Source organism: Giraffa tippelskirchi, chromosome 8, assembly GCF_054371585.1.
Source record: "Giraffa tippelskirchi isolate mGirTip1 chromosome 8, T2T-mGirTip1v1.2.pri, whole genome shotgun sequence".
Taxonomy (NCBI): Eukaryota; Metazoa; Chordata; class Mammalia; order Artiodactyla; family Giraffidae; genus Giraffa; species Giraffa tippelskirchi.
This window is the reverse complement of record NC_137282.1, coordinates 134,014,758-134,036,151: the sequence shown is the minus strand read 5'-3', so window position 1 is coordinate 134,036,151 and position 21,394 is coordinate 134,014,758. Positions and strand designations below refer to the sequence as shown.

The following is a 21,394-nucleotide window of genomic DNA, read 5'->3' as shown; positions in this document are numbered from 1 at the left end:
GCCTGAAGTGCTCAATCACTAGCTCAACAGAAACGTATGTGATGTCAAGGCTGACCTTTTCTGACCCCTGGTGACTTCAGTCAACTGAAACCTGTCCTCCGTTAACATTTGCCATAATTCCAGGCTGAATTCTCCTCCTCTCGAGCCCCTTCACGAATATGCATATACCCTCAGTTTAAAACTTCCAATAAAAAATTTAAAACACCACTTTAACTTAAAAACAAAGCAAACAAAAAACTTGCCCAATTTTGCTGTTCAGGGAGACACAGCTTTGGGAAAGATCTCCGGTGTTCTTATTTACTGCAAGTAATAAATCCTTCCTTCTGCTCTTTGAGTTGGTTGTGTCTTTTGGCTTAACACCCACTAAGAGAGGAACCCAGTTTTCAGGTGACAATGAGCGCTTTACCATCTGTGGGAAGCACAGTGCTTCACCCTCTTAATCTTAGTCATCCATACAGCACCCCTCTGAGACAGGCACTGTCACCCCCATTTTGGGGGGGTTATGCTGCATGGCTTGCAGGATCTCGATCTCCAGAGCAGGGATTGAACCCCAGCCATGGCAGTGAAAGCCTGGGATCCAAACCTCTAGGTCACCAGGGAACTCCCTGTCACCCCCAAATGACAGATGAGAAAAAGGAGACTGCTAGAGAACGAAAATAACTTGCCAAGGCCACCCAGCTATAAGTTGGCGGCATCTCCAGCTGGGGCAAGGGACAAGGAAGGGGTGGGGTCAGCATCTCTCTGGGCTCCCCAGAACCAACTGGGACTGCCCGGTCCTCTCAAAAACTCAAGTTTTCCAGCCTCTCCCAAAGGACCCCTGCTCCCATCTAGGGACCTTTGCTCCTTAGCTGCTCTGAAAAGAAAAGGTGGTGGGTGAAGACAGGGTGGAGGAATCAGTCTTTAAGACCCTTGTTAACAGACTGTGACCTCTCTCTCAGACAAGACTGCAGAGGGGAGAGGATGGGAGAGGAGGGTGGCAGGGCTGGAAATGATTCCTCAGAGGCGGTGGGGGAGGCAATGGAGCCATGGGTGGTTGTCACAAAGGAGACAAGGGGCAGGGCTGGTGCTGGGAATTGGTCCCCAGATCCAGGAAGACTGGAATGCCACCCCCACCCCCCACCCCCAAGCCTAAGAGGAATGGGTGGATTTAGTGCAAACAGAAGGAAGCCTCTGAACTCTTAGTGCAGGAGGAAACGTAACCAGCTATCCTGGAAGGCTGAAAGGACACAGAGCCAGGAAGGATTCCAATTCGTTGGGGGTTTAGATTCGTTAGACCTTACTCTAAAGGAATTTAGAGGCTGTCTCTATGCAAGAGGCTGCAGAGCTCCCAAGCACAGTTACCCAGCGCAGGGGTCGGGAGAGAGAGCCATGGGGAGCTGGAAGGTTGAGAGAAGTGCAGCCGGGGGCACTGCTGGTAGTCTCAGTCTTCCCACTGCAGCAGGAGGCTGGGGTCTAGGGGCTGGAAGCTGGAGGCGTCTGAGGCAGAGACTCCAAGGTCAAGGGCTGGTGGATTAAGGATCCTGCCATCCTTCCGGTGAGGACAATAGCCAGGAAGCAGTTTTTAAACAATAAGAATGATTTGAATTTGAATGCCTTTGAAGGCAGGAATGAACTAATCTGCGGCCACTGTCCCCTCACCCCTCCCCACCCACGCATCCAGGAGGCTCAGTGCATTTCTATGACTGGCTGACTCCTGTAGGATTTTTGAACTCTGAGACAGCAGCAGTGCCATCTTTGGAGATTCCAGTCTGAGGGAGGAGATGGGAGGGGAGGCTCAGTGTCTGGTGGCTCAGCTCTCCCCTAGGATGTTGTTCCAGGCACCACGCTGTGATGGGGTATCCTGGGCACGGCCCATAAATGCCAACAGCGCCCTCTAGCTTCTGTGACAATATCGCATTTCCAAACGCTCCCTGGACAGCGGGGTGGTACCACCCCAACAGGAGAGCTACTGAGTTCCTCCTTTTGGGCTGAGGAAACGACTTACACCCCCACCAGCCTCTTCCTGGCGTAGAAATACAGAGACACAGAAGCCAGTGGCATGTGTTGGTTCATTATAATAATGCCCCCCACACCCAGTGAGGGGGAGTAGGGAGAGGCCGTGAAACAGGGGAGTCTGAGCAGGGTGGGAAGCGTGGACCACCTCCCCAGCCAGGGACACTGCGGAAAGTGTCACCTAACCTGCAGTGAAGTATACTTGGAGAGGGAGGAAGCTGTGGAGTAAATCCAGCCACCGGAAGTCTGGTTGGGGTAAAAGAAAAACACTTTGAGCAGGGAAGGTGGGCCCGGATGCCCCCTGATGGAGTAGCCTGGCATCCGGGGTTCATTCCATCAGCAGAGACTGCGGAGCTGAGCGCCACAGGGAGTACACTGATCCCAGGCCAGAAGCCCTGGGGGGCTGGTGGTGGTGCTGGTGGTGGAAGGAAGTCCGGCTCCTGCAGTGACTCTAACCCCACATAGTTATTTGCAGCCACTGTGGGGTGAGAAGAACATCAGAAGGTAGGAGAGGTGGGGATGGGGCACGATGTCTGTGGAGAGGGAAGGGTCAGCGGAGCCATGGGTGGGGGTGCCTGAGATCCCTTCCATGTACCTGGTTCAGGTCCAGGGAAATCTGGCCAGTGTTCTTAGGGTCCATGGTTAGAAAGTACGCTGTTTCGGGGAGGAGGCAAAGGGAGGAGGGTTGGGAGGTGAGTCATTGGTCACCCATTCTCACCTAGGGGAGAGGTCAGAAAGGGTATCTCCCTCCCCAGCTACATCCCCAGTCCAGTAGGGAGTTAATGACAAGGACTCCTTCCTAAAGCCTTGCTCTGAACCATGGCCAGTTCTGAGCGCTCTCCGAATACTATCTTATTTAACCTCTACCTTTGTCCTATGCAGGCAGTAGTATTGTCTACACTTAAAGGCACAGAGAGATACAGTGACTTGCCCAAGGCAACAGAGCCCACAAGTGGTGGGGCTGGGATTTGAACCCAGATTGCCTGCGCCATGTGGAGGGGAGTGTTCTGGAGCCGTGCTTCTTGAGCGGGTATGTGGGTGAAGGCCAGTGGGCCAATGGCCCGGAATGGGGTGTGGGCAGGTGCCCGCCTGACTCACTGAACATGGCCTTCAGCCTCAGGAAACAGCTGATGAAGCTGTCAAAGTCCATGATCAAGTTGTCATTCGCATACCTGGCCACCAGCACCTGGGTCACCTTGTTGTTCAGTTTGATGCCTGGGAGAGAGAGGGGTGCGGAAGGAGAGAGTCCAGCCCTTTGGCTGCTGCCTCACCCATCCCAGCCCCCAAACCCTGTCCTGCCCTTAACCCACCTGCTTTCTCAATTGCCAGGCGCATCTCATAGGAGTTCAAGGTGCCTGACTTGTCCTGGTCACACTCTCGGAAGATGTCCTGAAGGGACAGACGGTTGTGGTAGGGCCATGTGCAGGGCCCAGTGCTTCACAAGGGATGAAATGCTTCACAACCACTACCCAAGCCCCCATGAACCCCCCAGCCCGGTCCCCCACTGGCCCACACCTGAGCTCCCATATTCCTATCACCTGTGTGCGCAGAGCTGGTTCCTGGCACCCTGCTCAGGGCTCTCTGCCTGTATTCTTTATGTTAGTTGATACCTAGACTATGCTGGTTATTGAACATTTTTTTTTTTTAAGCAGCCTTGCAAGGCATGTGGGATCTTAGTTTCCTGACCAGGGATCCAATCCACATCCCCCACATTGGAAGAAGTCCCAACCACTGAGACTGCCAGCAAAGTCCGGGAACATTTTGGCTAGTTCATATGGCAGCATGTCAACAACTCCATCCCAGGGTGTGTGTGCGCACACGCGTGTTTAGTCAGGGGCTCCTGTTACAGTTTCATCTTTGTGAGACCTCCTAGCCCTCATTCCTCACAAGGATCTCTCTCACCCCCATAAACTCCCCCTCAGTGCCCTTTTACCGTCCATTTCTTGATTTTTCGCCACAGGACCTGAAACTCCCGAAGCCCCAGTTTGCCAGAGCCATCTTTCTGAGAGGAGAAGCAGTCAAGGATATCAGAGGAGGGCGTGGGGAGGACATCCCGGGGATGAGGAAGCAGAGCGGCTCACTGAGGTGGGGACCAAGACCGAAGGGTCCTGTAGGCAACTGTGGTAACAGCTGGAAGAACTGGCATCTCACCCCAGAGCCTGATCCCCATGCAGAAGGAGGGCATGGCTGGCCAGAGAGGTGGCCACCTGGGGCCCGGCTCAGGGGTAGGGGGCTGGGGCAGGATGGCCCACTGGATGGGAAGATACATCCAAGAGGTTGATCATGCAGCGGCACACGTCCAGGCTGAAGCCCTTGGTTTTGAAGCTTTTGACTGTGAGAGAGGGAGGGGGCAGAAAGAAGGGGAGGGGTGAGCTGAGTGTTGCTGGGATGTGGGGAGGGGCAGGGGTGATTAAGGTTGATTAAGGGAAGGATTGTAGGGGGTGGAAGACTCACATCTGGAGACCACCTTGTTGAGCAGCTTCTGTAGCTCATACCTGCCTATCTCCTTGTCCTAGGAAGGGGGACCATAAACTCCCGCTCTGGCCCCTTCAGCCCCCAGTCACCTCCTTTCAGCACCCCCAGACCTCTGCCTCTCACCTCTCCACCTGCCACTATGTGAAACAAACGTATGAAGTCCTGGTCTATGTCATTCTCAGAGATGCTCTCCTGGAGGGAAAGGGGTGGGAGAGGGACACAGTCCAGAGTGTTCCTTCACATCCCAACCCACACATGCTGCCTCTAACCCCTCAACCCCACGGCCTCCCCTCACCTCTTGGAGAAGCTCAGCATAGTTGGCTTCATCCAGTTCCCTGGGCAGAAGTGGATGAAGGCGTGGAGTTAGCAGGGGTTCAGGGAAACAGGGACTCCAGTGGGAAGGGTGGGGAGGTCATGTGTGTCTGAAGCAATAGGGAATGGGTGCCATGGGATTGGGGTTCCAATTCTGACTCTGCTACTACCTTGGACTTCCTTGCCACATGCCTCAGTTTCCTTGACTGTAAATTAGGGACAGAATGTCGGGGAGGGGGGCTACCGGATGACTGATCCCTGAGCATGACATCCTACAGCTCAGGGTGGGGGGCAGGTGCCCTTGGAGCAGTGAGGTGGGGCCCCTCACCAGGACTCGCTGTGCTTCTCGGTGAAGACCCGCAGCAGGAAGTCGGCATCCTTGTGCGGCTCGAAGGTGGAGGGGATGATGATGTATTCCCCTGGGGGCAGCTGGAGCTGGCTGCTCACCTCCCGTGAGTTGGTGAAGATCTCCGAGAAACCCAGGTCCTGATACTTGACGAAGAAGTCCCTTTTCAAGTGGACATCCTGGAGGTTCTGAAACTGTATGTGCCCTGCAAGTGGGTCCAGGGTCCTCGGGGCGAGGGCAGGGAAAGAGGGACCCCCACAATGAGGCTCAGCTGGGCAAGGTTAGGGGGACCCTGTCCAGCTGGCAGGTAACACCAGTGTGGTCGTTTCCTTCCCTGACTCCCACCCAGGGCCCAAGGGGGCTGGAACCCTGACCCAGTGGCCCCCAGAGCCCTTCACCAAATTCTACCCCGGCCCATCTACACGCAGCCAGGAATGGGGTGGGTGTCTGCCAGGCATCAAACCCCTCGTCTTCGGTACCTCCTTTGGGATCTGGGAAGGGAAGAGAGAGGAGGGTCAGATCCCCAGGATGGATAAGGGGCTCCTGTCTGTGGAAGCCAAGCTGTGTGTGTTGGGGGGGCTGCTAATAAGGGCCCTGGGACCCCAGTGTGGGGAGGCACATGGGATCTAAGAGCTGTTAAGTCCTAGCTTTAATAACCTTTCCTTTTGCTTTGGACAGAAAAGCATTGTTTACACCAAGTTTTGCCAAGGGGATATTTTATCACCTCGGGTTAAGGATGGGAAAGGAAATCCCCCAGAGGTGGTGAACTAACTGGCCCAGTCTCACGCTGCTGAGCAGTTGGAGAGCTGGGAAAAAACACAGGGAGAGCATTTTCCATGGAGTGCTCATTTCTCCCAGGAAGTTCACAGAAACCCAGGAATGAGCACAGAGAAGTCTATGAAAAGGTGACTTAAACCAAGATAAATACATCGCTCTCCTGCAGAAATGACCAGAACCTTTAATATACTAATGGCCGAGGGGGAACTCTGGGTGGGTGTAGAGAAGGTAGCCTTTCCGGGAGGGGTCACATCTAACCTTAGAAATGGCTTCAGGTGTGTCTGTTAACCTGGGGGACACACAGCCTAGGAGGAGGGCAGGGCTCAAGTCAGTTTTGTTCATGATTGAGCATACAGTAGGCGCTCCATGGATACTGTTGACTATGTAAGTGAAAGGACAAATGGGCGTTTCTAGGATTTTGCAAGGCACAGCTTGGGAAACACTTGTCAAGTGTTTTTCCTGGCCAGACTCCATGTTCTTGGTGGAGTGGCTATGGGGAGGTTTGGGGGCTGTGGGGAAATCTCTGAGTGTGTTGAAACCGGTATGAGTTTGGACGTGACCTTGCCTCTGGCTCCCAGTCTCCTTCCTTTTTTTGCCTCTGGCTCCCAGTCTCCTTCCTTTTTATTAAAGGCGTAACTATTTGAAACGCCCTTGGAACAATGCCTGGCACAGAGGAAATTCTCCCTAAGTGGTTTGTTGTTTTTCTTATTTTTACATTTTGGTTATGCCACATAGCTTGTGGGATCATTGCTCCCAACCGGGAATAGAACCAGTGCCCCCTGCACAGGACCACTAGGGAAGTCCCTCCTTAAGAGTTTTCGATTTAAAAAAATTTGAAAAGAAAACTGTCAGCCTTGCCTTAAAAGCTCAACACACCACTCAAGAAAGAGCCAGGGCAGGGGGTTTGGGAGGAGGGATAAGCTGGGAGATTGGGACTGATATACACCCACTACTGTAAATACAGTAGGGAGCTAATAAGGACCTGGCTTCCCCAGTGCCTCAGCGGTAAAGAATCTGCCTGTAATGCAGGAAACAAGGCAGGAGCCACGGGTTGGCTACCTGGGTCAGGGAAGATTCCCTGGAGAAGGAAATGGCAACCCACGCCAGCACTCTTGCCTGGGAAATCCCATGGACAGTCCATAGGGTCGCAGAAGAGTCAGACACGACTTAGCAACTAAACACCACCACCAATAAGGATCTACTGTTCAGCACAGGGAACTCTACTGAATACTATGTAATGACCTATGTGGGAAAAGAATAGGTATGTGTCTATATACAACTGATTCACTTTTTTGTACACCTGAAACTAACACAACATAGTTAATCAATTATATTCCAATTTTTTTAAAGTGGAGGAGCTAAGAAGAAAGAGCTAGGGGTGTGAAGATGGTTGAAGGGAGGGTGTCCTAGTCTTGGGGCTGTGGGGTGGGCAGTGGTCCGGGGGGTGAGGCCACTGCGAGAGCAAGAGTGGCCAGAGGACCAACTGGGCGCCCACCGAGTAGATGACAAAGCCAATGGTCTCCAGCTGGGCTCCGAGGGGCCTCGCCCGCCTCCAGTTCTTCTGCATCAGGGCCACCAGGCAGGTGCAGACGGCTTCGTCGTCCTCTGTTTCGTCATCCTCCTCGGGGAGACAGATCTTAAACTGGGGGTTGGTCCAGAATGTGTCTGTGGAGGAAGCAGGTCAGGATGGCCCTGCCCTTCCCGGGGTGGATGGGCTTTCAGGCCACACGCCCACCTCCTCAACAGGGCCCAGTGGCATCTGATGAACCTTGCCCCTGAGCCCCTGGGCCTGGTTGTGCAGTGAGTCAGTGGCCCATCACCCACTCCCTGCCCCAAATTCTACCCCCCACCCCCTCACCCCCCACCCCCGCCCAGCCCACCCAGGTAGCTCCGGCAGCCCCCTGCGGTGCTGCCCCTCCGCCAGCTGCCCTCATAGAAGGTGATGTGCCAACAGCTCTTGTAGTCCCCAGAAAGCGTGTCGGGTATCACATTGCAGATTTCCAGGAGGGTGAAGTTGGCAAGGAAATCTTGGTAGGACATCCTGTGGTGGGGGGTGCGCAGAGCCATCAGTGGCACATCCACACCCACGGGCACCCCCCCTAGAACCTCCCCATCCAAGGCTCAGATGGCAGGAGGAGGAAGGGGGCAGCCGTGGGACTGACCAGAACTCCCCGTCCTCCTTCCTGAGCAGCAGCTGCCTCTGGACATCCGGGGCCACCTCCTCCCACTCCTTGGCGCTGGAGCAGAGACAGGTCGGGGGGGCAGAGCTCGTTCCTCCCCCAGGGCTCCCCTCACCCCTGAGCTACTTGAGAGTCCGGATTAGATGGAGAATCTCTCGGTGGCATGGCCTTGCTCTGTGGCGGTGGGGCCTGCGGCCTGCTCTGCCCCTCCCCCCAGAGTGCTGGCGGGCCACCTACTCATCACTCCAGGCTCCATTCCACTCAATCCGGCCCCAGGGATTCCGGACTCGGATCAGCGTTTCTGTCCTGCCTCTGTAGGAGACCTGCGTGGGTTGTGAGTAGAGGTCAAGGGTGTAGGGTCAGAGAAGTTCTCCTTCTCACGTCCCTCTGGGTGTGGTTGCAGGGGTCAGACTCACGTCCTGGAGGCCAGTCACTGAGTAAGCATGTCCTCTCACCAGCATACCCTGTGTCAAGGACTCCAGCTCGTGGGTGCTGGTGACCTGCAGAACAGAGAGGACTCGAGAAGAACTCAGGAGGTGGTCAGAGGGACGGGATGGGGGCACCTGAAGACAGTGACAACTCTCTGAGCTCCCTGTTTTAAAACTTATTTTTATTGGAGAAGAGTTGCTTTACAATGAATGTCGTGTTCGTTTCGGAGGTATGGCAAAGTGAATCAGCTAGACGTGTACATATTATCCCCTCTTTTTAAGACTTTCTTCTTATTTAGCTCTGGGTTCACTTTTTTTAAAAAAATTAAACTTTGCCTTTTCAACTGAGTGCAGACTCACAAACAGTTTTAAGAAATGATACAGAGAGATCCTGTGTGCCCCATATCCAACATCCTACAGCGGTAACATCTTCAAAAACTATGGCCCAGGGAACTTCCCTGGTGGTCCGGTGGTTAAAAACCCACCTTCCACTGCCCGGGACCAGAGTTCAATCCCTGGTTGTGGAACTGAGACCCCATATACTGTGGGGCAACTAAGCCCACACACCGCAATGAAGAACCAGTGCTATCCAAACAAAAATAAGTAATTAGTTTTTAAAAACTGCTAAAAAAAAAAAAAGCTATAGCATGATATCAAGGTTTTTTGTTCTGTTTTATTTTTTTAGCTATGCCATACAGCATACAGGATCTTAGTTCCCCAACCAGGGATCAAACCTGTACCCCCTGCAGTGGAAGCGTGGAAGTCCCTATAGCACAATATAAAAACCAGAATGAATATGTTGACACAATCCGTTGATCTAATACAGAAGTCTCCACTTTTACTAGTATTCATTTGTGTATGTCATAAGCATTGTTATCATATGTATAGTGTTCTGTATCTATCACCATTGTCACAATACAGAACATTTCCATCACCACTAACATCCCTCATGTTGCCCTGTTATAGCCAACAACCACCTCTTATAACTGTCTTCCCTAAATTCTGACAACTCCTAATCTGTTCCCCATTTTTTGAGAATTTTGTCATTTCAAGGCCTTCCCTAAGTGGCTCAGTGGTAAAAAATCCATCTGCCAATGTAGGAGACAAGGTTCCGTCCCTGATCTGGGAAGATCCCAAATGCCTTGGGGCATCTAAGCCCGCGCGACCACAACTATGAAGCCTGTGCTCTAGAGCTGCAGCTACTGAAGCCTGGGAGCCTTAGAGCTCGTGCTCTGCAGCAAAGAAAAGCCATAGTGAGAAGCTTGTGCACCATGATTAGAGAGTAGCCCCTGCTTGCTGCAACTAGAGAGTAACTTGCACAGCAACGAAGACTCAGCACAGCCAAAAAAAAAAAAATTTGTCATTTCAACACTGTCATATAAGCAATCATAGAGTATGGAACCTTTGGGGATAGGCTTTTTTCATTCAGCAGAATTTCTTTGAGACTCATCCAAGTTGTTGTGTGTGTCAATAGTTCATGTCTTTTTACTGCTGAGTAGCATCCCCTGAAATGTATTCACCGTAGTCTGTTCAACTGTTCACTCGGTGAAATTTATCGAAGTTGTTTCCAGGTTCTGGTTATTACAAATAGACCTGCTTTGAACATTTGGGCACAGGCTTTTGTGTGGACCTAAGTTTTCATTTCTCTGGGATAAATGCCGAAGAATGCAACTGCTGGGTCTTATGATGACACTCTTGTGCTCAGTCACTCAGTCATGTCTGACTCTTTGTGACACTTTGGACTGTAGCCTGCCAGGCAAGGATACTGGAATGGGTTGTCATTTCCTCCTCCAGGGGAATCCTCTCCACCCAGGGATTGAACCAAAGTCTCTTGCGTCTCCTGCTTTGCAGGCAGATTCTTTACTGCTGAGCCACCAGGGAAGCCTCACAGTGGCACTCTGGGTTTATTTATTTGAACAAATATGTGTTGGGAATCTATTGTATGCCAAGTACCACCTTAACTCCCAGGACCAGCAGTCAAAGAGACAAATAAGGTTGCTGCCTTCGTGGAAGGGATTCCCTAGTGGCTCAGATGGTAAAGAATGTGCCTGCAGGGCAGAAGACCTGGGTTTGATCCCCCACTCCAGTATCCACTCCAGTATTCATGCCTGGGAAATCCCATGGACAGAGGAGCCTGGCGGGCTACAGTCCATGGGGTCGCAAAGAGTTGGACACGCCTTCGTGGAATATGGAAACTGTCTGGAGAAGTTTAGTCAGGAATATACACATTAACAAGTATGACAGTTTCTGACTGTGATAAATGTTGGGGGAAAAAAAATCAAAACAAAGTAGAGAGCAGCTAACTGAGGTTGAGAGGCAGGGAAGACTAGCCTGCGGGAGGGGCACTGGAGCCGAAATGTGAATGAGAAGGGGCTAGTTATGCAAGGCTCTGGAGAAAGAGCTTTCTAGGTGAAAGCAACAACAGGAGCAAATGTCCTAAAGTGAGACCAAGCATGGTTTACCTCGATGGAGCAGCCCATGAGGGAGGATCGCTCTACAGCCTTCCTAAGCATCCTCTGCAGGTTCCTAGGGGGATTCTGGAGTTGGAAGCTCTGTGTCACGCCCCCTGTGAAGTCCTCAAAGCCCTCCACCGTGTTGCCCCCCGACAGCGCTTCATAGGATCCGTTCAGCCTGCGGGCACAGAGGAGGCCCTGTCTGGGCTCTGTCTGGGAGGTGGCTGGTTGTGAGCCTGGACCTCAGAGGGGGCAGGGAGGGAAGTGAGGGATGCCCTGCGGTCCCCCTGTCTCTTCCTCCAATTCCAGAGGCTTCCGTTGCTGCCAACGGTCAGGGCGGGCTTGGAGGCCAGGCCAGTCGCTTGGCTAGGCACTCACTTGGCGTATGCCTTCTCCAGCAGGGCACTCCAGAACTCGGTGCGCTCGGCTGAGTGCACAAACACCAGCTTGCCATTCTTTGTGGGCAGCCGGTCATCCACCACGACGTCCATCCATTCGCCAAACTGCCAGATCTGGGGGTAGCAAGGTGGGTGTCAGCGGGGTGTGGGCATCTGTCTGCCCCAGGCCCCCTTCCAAGCGCGTGCGCACGCGCGCGCACACACACACACACACACACACACACACACCAACACACACTCCCCTCCCCTTGCAAGAAAACTGTTACACAAGTGCCCTCTGGTGGCAAATTCCATGACACATCAGTGACAGAGAGCCCACCCACCTCAAGAAAAGCAATGAAAGATCTGAAAGGCCCTCCAGCCTCTAGTCAGGTTCTGCCATGGCCTCCAGAGGGATCCACCTGCCTTTGGACCTTGGCTGGTCTTTTATTTCTGAGGTCTTGTGATTCAGAAAAACTCTTGTGACTTTCAGAAATATTTTTATGACGTGAGGAATTTGTCCACATGTTGCTAAATTTGAAGAGCAGATTACAAAAATTATGCAAAACTCCCATATCATAGATGTTGATAGACCCACACACATATACATGCATATATTGATACATATATGTGTGTTTCTACTGAGAAAAGGAGAGATAGAGACACAGAGAGAAGCAGGAGAAAGAGAAGGAGGAGGAGAATCACAAACCAATACAGGTATTTTCTTTTGGGGCTTTAAAAGCTTAGCTTACACGATTTCTTTAGTGAGAGGACATTTCCCTAATAATTAGGCAAAAATCCACCCTAGTAAATATCATCTTTTTTTCAAAAGGAAAGGGAAAAGGTAAGCTTCAAAGCATGTACTAATTCTCTCTCACACAGCCTCCAGATACACATGCACATGCCTCAGACACAAATCAACTCTGGCTTTCAAATCGTCCTTCACCTGAAAATGGAAGATGCCAGCATAGTTCTTCTTGAAGCTCTGCCCCTTGGGCACCACGCGGGACAGCAGTTTGGGGTACGCGGTGAGGGAGCCAATGGCGGCCAGCAGCCAGCAGTCTCCTGAAAAGACAGCAGGACTGCCCATTGGCGCATTCCCCTGTGTGTGGCCCCAGAGTCCAAGCCGAGGATGGAAACTGGCTGTGGGAGCCCACGCAAGAGCAGCTCTCCTTCACCTAATACCTTAGACTGAGGAAGTCGAAGCACCTGCAGGGACTTTAAAATGTGTCCACAAGTCCTTCTACAACCCTCCCCCCAAGGGCAGAAGGCTAGTTCCCCTCCCCTTCCATGGGAATCGGATTGCACGCATGCATGCTTTTTTTTTTTCTTTTCTGGCATGTGGGGTCTTAGTTTCTGGACCAGGGATCGAACCCGTGCCCCTCTGCAGGAGAAACACAGAGTCTTAACCACTGGACGACCAGGGAAGTCCCTGCAGGTTTGTTTGCTTTTAACAGCAGAACCTGAGGGAGGTCACCGCCTGCTTCTCCTGAGACCAGCTGGTGAAGTCAGTCTAGCCTCCCCCTTGTTCTGTCTCAGGCTACTAACTCTGGGGGATGCCAGCTACAACATGGGGACACTCGAGCGTCCTACGGAGAAGCTACATGGCAAGGACCCAAGGCCTTCTGCCATGTGAGCATGCCGTCTTGGAAGGGGACCCTCCAGCTCCTGTGGAACCTCATGAGAGACCCTGAGCCAGACCCACCCAGCTCTGCTACCTGCTAAGTCACCTCAGTCGTGTCCGACTCTGTGCGACCCCATAGATGGCAGCCCAGCAGGCTCCGCCGTCCCTGGGATTCTCCAGGCAAGAACACCGGAGTGGGTTGCCATTTCCTTCTCCAACGCATGAAAGTGAAAGTGAAGTCGCTCAGTCGTGTCCGACTCTTAGCGACCCCATGGACTGCAGCCTACCAGGCTCCTCCATCCACGGGATTTTCCAGGCAAGAGTACTGGAGTGGGGTGCCATTGCCTTCTCCCCACCCAGCTCTATTGCTTCCTAATTCCTGCCCCGGAGAAACTGTGAGATGATAGATGTTTGTTGTTGCTTTAAGTCACTGAGTCTTGGAGTAATTAATAACTAATATGTTGCTTTAAGTCACTGAGTCTTGGAGCAATTAATAACTAATATGTTGCTGTTCAGTCACTAAGTTGTGTCGGACTCTTTGTGACCCCATGGTCTGTAGCCTACCAGGCTCCTCTGTCCATGGGATTTCCCAGGCAAGAAAACTGGAGTGGGTTGCCATTTCCTTCTCTAGAGGATTTTTTCCAACCTGGGACTGAACTCGTGTCTCTTGCAGGCAGGTTCATTACTGCTGAGCCACCTGGGAAGCCTAATAACTAATATAGCACCCCGCTTATTCCCAGACCCAGATGGCAGGTGGTGGGGGTGGAATATGGCTTAGGGGAGGAGCAGAGAAAGAGAAGAGCTGTCTGAGCCTTGGGCTCCCAGTTCCCCAGCCCCAGAAGACACCCCAGCATCCCCCCATCTTGGCCCTCTTCCCCAATTCACCCCTGCCACCAGCTTTCCCGCTCCCTGCTCACCAAGCACCCCCTGGCAGATGTCAGTTGGGCTGACCCCATTCACGATGAATTGAGGATTGCTTGTGATTTGCTGCAGAGAAGGAAGAAAGGTTTCAGAGAACCCAAGCCATCCCCTCTTGACCTCCCTCCCACCTCCTGGGGGAATGCTGCCTGCCTTTTGGTATTCTAGGGGAAACATGGATGGGTGGGATGGGGTGAGGGGGGAAGCTGGCATAGTTGTGAGCTGTGACAGCAGAAGTCAGTGAGTGACCTTCCCAGGGGTCATCTGAGAGATTTTACTTAAGCACTTCCAGAACTGTCCTTAACCCGAATGGAGGTGGAATCCAGGGCAGAGCCAAGAGAGGGCAGTGGGGGATTGGAAATTATGCAAGCAACTGGGGCATCACTACATGCCCCATCCCCCAGGAACCCACGCCTTCCCTCCCAGTGCCCACACTGGGCCGCTGCCAGCTGATGTTCTGCACGTGTTTGGAGTTGGGTGCCAGTTCTTTGAAGCCCAGTGATGTGGGTTCTGCAGGGAAAAAGGGGTCCTCAAACAGCTCTCCCCTCCGTAGGCAGAGTGCTCGTAGTTCCTCAAAGCTCTGGTTGTTGTAGTTCTGGGCGTTGTGGTGCTGGCCCATGCCCTTGGCCTTGAGTCGGTTATGGCTTATGCGAGCCGCAATCCCTTTGTCAAAAATGGTCTCTGCTTAATAATCAAAGGACAAATAACCCATTAAAAATGGACAAAGGAGTCCAGCGCTCCAGTCTGCTCCAGCCCAGTTGCCTGCCCCGGATCAGGCGCCACCATGCTCAGGTGCCCCGTGTGCAACAAGGAGGTGTACTTTGCTGAACGGGTGACATCCCTGGGGAAGGACTGGCATTGGCCTCGCCTAAAGTGTGAGAAATGTGGAAAGATGCCTACCTTGGGGCGGGGAATCAGGTGGAACATGAAGGCAGGACCTGCTATGCGGCTATGTTCGGACCCAAAGGTTTTGGGGATGGTGGAGCCGAGAGCCACACTTTCAAGTAAATCCAGGTTTTGGAGACCCCTCTCTCCAGCTGCCTGCCAGGCCGCTGCCCTCCAGACTGACAGCAGGCCTTCCCCACAGGTACTGGATTTCCCTGTAGACCCCCATGCCCTCAATAGACCTGGACCCTTGGGAGAAAAAAAATGGACAAAGGATCTGAATCGGGGTTCTCTGAAGAAGATATACAAATGACCGATAATCACATGAAAAATGCTCAGTATCATTCATCACCAGACGAATGCAAGTCAAGGTCACTTCACACCCACTGAAAGTGAAGTGAAAGTGTTAGTCGCTCAGTCATGTCCAACTGTTTGCGACCCCATGGACTATAACCTGCTAGGCTCCTCTGTCCATGGAATTCTGTAGGCAAAAATACTGGAGTGGGTTCCCATTCCCTTCTCCAGGGAATCTTTCCAACCCAGGGATCAAACCCAGGTCTCCCACATTGCAGGCAGATTCTCACCGTCTCAGCTGTCAGGGAAGCCCTCTAGGACAGCTCTAATCCAAAAGATTGGTAATGAGACGTGTTGGTGAGGATGTGGGGAAATTGGAGTTCTCAGACACTGCTGGTGGCGATGTGAAAGGGTGCAGCCACTTCGGAAAACAGTCTGGCAGCTCCTCAGTTAAACACAGAATTACCACACGATCCAGCAATTTCACCTCTAGGTATATATACCCAAGAGAAATGAAAGTATGTTAATACGTCCAGGACTTCCCTGGTGATCCAGTGGTTAAGAATCCACCTGCCAACGCAGAGGACACGAGTTCAATCCCTAGTTCTGGAAGATTCCACGTGAGTCAGGGCAACTAAGCCTGTGCGGCACTAGAGAGCCCGCGCTCCGCAACAGGAGAATCCGCTGCAGTGAGAAGCCTGTGCGCTAAAACTAGAGACTAGTCTCACTGGTCACAACTAGGGAAAGCCTGCGTGCAGCAACAAAGACCCAGCACAGCCAAAAATAAATAAATAAATAAAATTTAAAAATATCTGTCCATACAAAAACCTGTACACAAATGTTTATAGCAGCAGGATTAGTCACAACAGCCAAAATGTGGGGGGAAAAACCCAAATGTCCATCAGCTGATGAATGGACAAACAAAATGAGGAATATATGGACAATGAAAAGAAATGAAGCACTGAGATGAACCTTAAAAACCTTTTGCTAAGTGAAGACAGCGGTCACAAAGGACTACATATTGTATGATTCCAATTATGCAAAGTGCTCCAAATGGGCCAATTTATATAGAGACAGGAAATATAATCATGGTTGCCTAGGGCTTAGGGGGTTGCGGGGTTGGAAATTGATGGCTACAGGGTATGGGATTTCTTTGGGGGGAGAATGAGAAGGTTCTTAAATTGATTGTGGTGATGGTTGCACAACTCTGTGAATGTACTGAAAGCCGTTGACTCCTACACTTTAAATGGGTGAATTGTACAGTATGTGAATCACAGCTCAATAAAGCTGTGTGTTTTTTTTAAAGTGATCTCCGGACCATGCAAACAGATGCTCCCTTTTGGGGAGAGGGGAAATAAGGGCAGGAGGGCAGAGGGAAAGGGGCGACTCAGGGGCGAGAGTCAGTTAGGGAATGGTCCCCCGGCTGACTCTCTGAGAGGATAAGTCAGGCCGGCTGACAGACCCTGGGTCAGAGGCAGTGGGGGGACCCAGGATCCGTCCTCCTCCACAGGGACTGCAGACTTTTACCCACTTCCTGAGGATTCCCCTACCGTGGGACTGACTCCCCTCTGCCATCAACAGTGAACCCCAGGGCAGAGCAAGAACCCCAGTGGAGGAGGGGCAAGAGGAGATCACTGAGAGAGACCCACTCTGAATCTCCAGTCCTGCCCCCCAGGCACCCAGGGACGGTCTTACCATCTCCCCATATTCTCAGCTGTTTCTGAAATAAGGAAGCACTTAGTGGGGAGGCTGGAAGGATGTGGTCTAAGTTAAACAGAACCCAGTGGGGCCTGGGGTGAGGGAGGAACCCAGAGTGAGGAAAAGAAGGGGGCAGCTGCAGAGAGGGGCGGGGGTCCTGGGCTGTCCAGAGGGGAGACCAGATTCAGCTCCCGATGGGGCGCTGCATTCCTCAGAGGCAGGAGCCGGGGGCTCAGCTGTGCTTCCTCCCTCGAGCTGCTGGGCAAGGAGAGTTAGAGCAGCTGAGCGGCCGGGCCTGAGCGCCTGCTCTGTGCTGGGCACACCAGGCCTGAGAGAGGGCCATGCGCTACCCACAGTTACCAGAACAGGAAGCCGCAGCACAAAGGTCTGTGGTTGGCCCAGGGTCACAGAGTGAGGGTTGAGGTGGACTCAATCTGACCGCAGACCCCAAGCTAGGCTCGTGACCTTCGCGCCACGCTGCCCTGGAGGGAGGCATGTCTTCCCGGCCGGAGGGCCTGGGGACCCAGCACCACCTCCCCATCCTCGTCACCTAGGGAGGTCACAGGCCATTTGTGGCTGAACTTACCTGATGCGCCCTTACTCTTCCCACCACCCCAAGCAAGCAAACTCATTCTTCAGTCCCTCATCAGTGTCTCCTGGGGCTTCCCTGGGTCCAGGAATGACCCCTGTTCTCTCCGCTTATTAGCCTGACAAACCCACCCAGGCTGCCCCCCACCAGCCCAGCACCTTGGAGCACAGGCTGCCTCGGTGCCTCTGCTTGGAATCATTCCTGACCCCACGCTCACATCTGTCCACTGGGAAAAGGCCTTGGTCAATGCCATCTGCTCGGTGAGGCCAGCCCCAGACAGGCCACACAAAGCTGGGACTGCCCTGGTGTCTGACACTGAGGTTGGGGGGTTTCCATTTGTGGAAGACCAGAGTGGGGGGCAGGGAGAGGGTAGGTGGGTGGGGAGAGAATCTGAGACTTATTCCCTTTGCCCCCTTTCCCTCCAGCCCTTTCTCTTCCAACCTAAGCCCTCTGGGCTTCTCTTAGGAATGGTCGGGAAGCTTCCTCTCCCTCCCTCAGACTAGGGAAAGCGAAGAAAGGGATGTGTGTGTGTGTGCGTGCGCGTGTGTGCATCTGTGGAGTATTGTGTGTGTCTGTGGAGTATGTATGTTTGTGTTTATGTAGTGTGTATGTGTCTGTGTAGTGTGTCTGTGTATGTGGAGTATGTGTGTATCTGTGGAGTGCCTGTGTGTATGTGTGTGTCTGTCTCCATGGAGAATGTGTGTGTGTGTCTATGTAGAGTGTGTCTGTGTGTCTATGTAGTGTCTGTGTGTCTATGTAGTGTCTGTGTGTCTGTGTAGTGTGTGTGTGTCTCTGTGTGTAAAGAGTAATGTGTGTATCTGTGGAGTATGTGTGTGTGGGGAGGACGTGTTTTTTCTTTTGCCCAGAGATGAAGAGGGTCCTGAGAGGAAGGACGAACCCAGAATTCATGTTTGTTTCACCGCCAGGCTGGTCCTCACCCAGTGTTGCCATCGCTGGCAGGAGGGGCTGTTCCTGACTTGGGTGGGTGTGGCCCAGGGCCCCCCAGAGAAGGTGAGTCAGCTCCTCTCCCTGAGGGGCGGGGGGTGGTCACGCCCCAGGGAACAGCGCTGTCAAGAGATGCTTTGGCTGCCTTAACTGGGAGCAGGGTGCAGGGACTGCTGGCGTCCGGTGGGTAAAGGCCAGGGATGCTGCTAAACACACCACAGTGCCCAGGACAGTTCTTACGACAAAAAATTACCCTGTCCCCAAACGTCAAGAGAGTGGAGGGTGAGAAACCTGGGTTAAGTGAAAGACCTAAAGCCCCACACAGTGAGGGAACTCTCTGTGCCCTTCCTCCAATGGGGCTGTCCAGAGGCCTCTGCCTGGCTGCCCCCAAGAGTGGGTGTGCCGAGCTCTTGGGATGGGGGGATGTCTGGGAGGACTACAGAAGATGCTGGTGTCCCAGAAAACTGGAGAACATCAGAGAGGAAACCAAGGTGATGAGTCTCCTTAATCTCCCTGGAGCCCTCCCTCTGGCCCATCACCTAGCCGATAGGTCATCGCTCATTGTCCTGGCTCCAAACCTGCCTAAGGTCCTCGATCCTCAGTCCACCAGGTCTGTGCTCCTGACACAGCAGCTGGGCTGGCAGGGAGGATGCACACACACACACACTCCACCACAGTTATCCCCCAAATGTCTCAGGGCCAGGCATGGGCAAGCTCAGACAGACAGACAGACAGACAGACAGACAAGGCTGGCTGGGGGAAGGCCAGGCGGATGGCCAGAGCAATATGTGAAAGCAAGGTGTGAATACATATGATGACTTTTGTCCTGGGTGCATGTCTTGTTTCTCCCATCAGACTGGGGACTTGTAGATTTAGGGGCTAGGTCATGTCCAACTCTTTGCGGCCTCATGGACTGTAGCACGCCAGGCTCCTCCGACCTCCATTATCTCCCAGGGTTTGCTCAGATTCATGTCCATTGAGTCGGCAATGCTGTCTAACCATCATATCCTTTGCCGCCCCCTTTTCCCTTTGCCTTAAATTTCGGGAAGGGACCCGGATGCTGGGAAAGACTAAAGATTTAGGGACACCACCTTAATTCCCAGAGCAGAGAGTAAATGAAGATGTTGTCTAGACTGGACTTGGGTCTCCCCTCGGCCTACACTTCCAAGAAGAACGGAGACTGGGTCTAGGGTGCCTTTTATTTCTCTAATGGCCACGGCCAAGGGGGCTCCGCTCACACAAGCCCATTCCCCAGGCGGCTGTGACAGCAGAGTGGCTGGTCCCTCTCCTCTCCCCAACTCAGTGGAGATAAGGAAGTTGTCCTCCGGAGGGTCTGACCATCTGTGGCCTGTTCTTTCCCAGACTGGCTGAGGAAGAGGCTCAACTCCTGAGCCTCGGGAGCATCCAGTCTGTTGGAGGAGTCATCCCCAAGGACACACAGCCCCTTCCTGGCGGGGGAGGCCCTCGTCTGCCAGGTACACGAGTGGGACAAACCCCATCAGTGCCTACCTGGAGAGTACAGCATGCTGGTAGCTTGCATGGTGCTTGACAGTTAAAGGTTCTGGGGATGGGGGGTTTGGAGAGGACCCCTCCCCCTAGAACTTTCCCAGAATCCCCTGGGATTCCTAAGTCAGTGGCACGTTTTTAACAGCTGCTTCCTTCCCACTTGTCCCCCACAGGCTGGTGCTGGTACTAATGGCCCCTTTCTATCTGCCTGGTCCTCACCCACAAGTCCAAGGGCCATCTCTCTGCGGGGACAGGAGACCCAGCACTCCCACCCTGGGGACCACCATCAGGCTGGCTGTCCTCATTCCACCATCTCAGGATAAGTCTGAGTCCCTCTTTTTCCGTCCAAGACTGCCAAGTAGGGGCTGTCCCTGACACCCCAACGGGATCTCTTTTATCTTGAAAGCCTCCTCGATTCCAGAAGCCACTGACATGGTGTTCATCCTGTGCATCACTGACTTCACATGGCCTTCGCTGTGCCTCTCTCCTGTTCTTATAAAGATATCAGTTGTATTGAATTGGGGACCCATCCTTTTCCAGCACGATCCCATCTTATCTAATTATTTGTGCAATGACCCTATTTCCACATAAAGCCACATACTGAGGTATTGGGGATTAGGACTTCAATATATCTTTTCAGGGGATGACATTCAACCTATAACATTCTTCTTGGCATGGTTAGGCCATTAGCATGCCTCAGAGCAGGCAATGGGGGTGTTCTTGGCTTAACTCCATGACCCCTGGGGAAAGGGTCTGGTACCACACCAGTTATTTTGGGGTCCTTGAGTAATTACTCTCCTTTCCATGTCAGCTTTCTCAGCTGAACTGTAAAAAGGTTGAATAAGGCAAGATGTCCTGTCTTTAAGCTCCCATTGCATCCTAAGGTTTTTTTCATCCTGCCTTAGCTCCATTGTGTCCAGGTTGTGATAGCTGGGGCAAGGGACATCCTGGCCACGGACCTCACGCTTCTCATCTATCAGTTGGAATAGGGCTCCTCTGAGGACTCAATAACAGGCCCATCTCATTTCACTGAACTTTGAAGATATAGGATCTTTTACAAATTGAAGGTTTGTGGCAACCTTGCTCTGGTCAAGCAAGTCTACTGGGGCCGTTTTTCCAACAGCATTTGCTCCTTTTGTGACTCTGTGTCATATTTGGTATTTTGAACTTTCCACTAGCAAAAACATTACAACTTGTTGAAGGCTCACATGATGCCTAACATTTTTTAGCAATAAAGTATTTTAAAATTAAGGTATGTAGATTTATTTTTTTTAGAAATAGTGCTATTGCACACTTAATAGACTACAGTGTAAACATAGGTTTTCTGTGCACTCAGTTCAGTCACTCAGTCATGGCCGACTCTTTGCGACCCCATGGACTGCAACACGCCAGGCTTCCCTGTCCATCATCAATTCCCGGAGTTTGCTCAAACACATGTCCATTGAGTTGATGATGCCATCCAACCATCTCATCCTCTGTCGTCCCTTTCTCCTCTGCCCTCAATCTTTCCCAGCGTCAGGGTCTTTTCCAATGAATCAGTTCTTCGCATCAGGTGGCCAAAGTATTGGAGTTTCAGCTTCAGCATCAGTCTTTCC

At 52.4% G+C, this 21,394-nt stretch overlaps 1 protein-coding gene and 1 pseudogene across 3 annotated transcripts; one reads left to right on the top strand and one right to left on the bottom strand.

Moving 5' to 3' along the window:
• Positions 1-2,029: 2,029 nt before the first annotated feature.
• CAPN11 (calpain 11) lies at positions 2,030-19,856 on the bottom strand. 3 transcript variants are annotated; one of them, XM_081518942.1, is made up of 22 exons: positions 19,803-19,856; positions 14,316-14,566; positions 13,882-13,951; positions 12,287-12,405; positions 11,342-11,475; positions 10,973-11,141; positions 8,499-8,582; positions 8,320-8,405; positions 8,065-8,139; positions 7,783-7,943; positions 7,398-7,567; positions 5,605-5,616; positions 5,108-5,319; positions 4,763-4,802; positions 4,591-4,659; positions 4,447-4,504; positions 4,260-4,324; positions 3,926-3,994; positions 3,303-3,381; positions 3,091-3,207; positions 2,588-2,646; positions 2,030-2,470 (listed from the first exon to the last, which is right to left on the bottom strand). In XM_081518942.1, the coding sequence occupies exons 1-22, from the start codon at positions 19,831-19,833 to the stop codon at positions 2,444-2,446; spliced, it is 2,157 nt and encodes a 718-aa protein (XP_081375068.1). In that variant the 5' UTR covers positions 19,834-19,856; the 3' UTR covers positions 2,030-2,443. The 3 variants fall into 3 exon arrangements, with proteins under 3 accessions (XP_081375068.1, XP_081375067.1, XP_081375069.1); XM_081518941.1 differs by lacking the exon at positions 5,605-5,616 and having other exon boundaries at positions 7,383-7,567; XM_081518943.1 differs by lacking the exon at positions 5,605-5,616 and having other exon boundaries at positions 3,165-3,207; positions 7,383-7,567.
• LOC145516929 (cysteine-rich protein 1 pseudogene) lies at positions 14,667-14,890 on the top strand (annotated as a pseudogene).
• Positions 19,857-21,394: the final 1,538 nt, after the last annotated feature.

Bases quoted from the DNA above. Each gene is read 5' to 3' on its own strand.
- CAPN11 (XM_081518941.1), bottom strand. From the start codon at position 19,833: ATGCAAGCTACCAGCATGCTGTACTCTCCAG. The intron at 11,142-11,341 runs GTGAGTGCCTAG...CTGTGCCCGCAG, and splicing joins CTGGAGAAGGCATACGCCAA to GCTGAACGGATCCTATGAAG. The intron at 2,471-2,587 runs GTACATGGAAGG...CTCACCCCACAG, and splicing joins TTTCCCTGGACCTGAACCAG to TGGCTGCAAATAACTATGTG.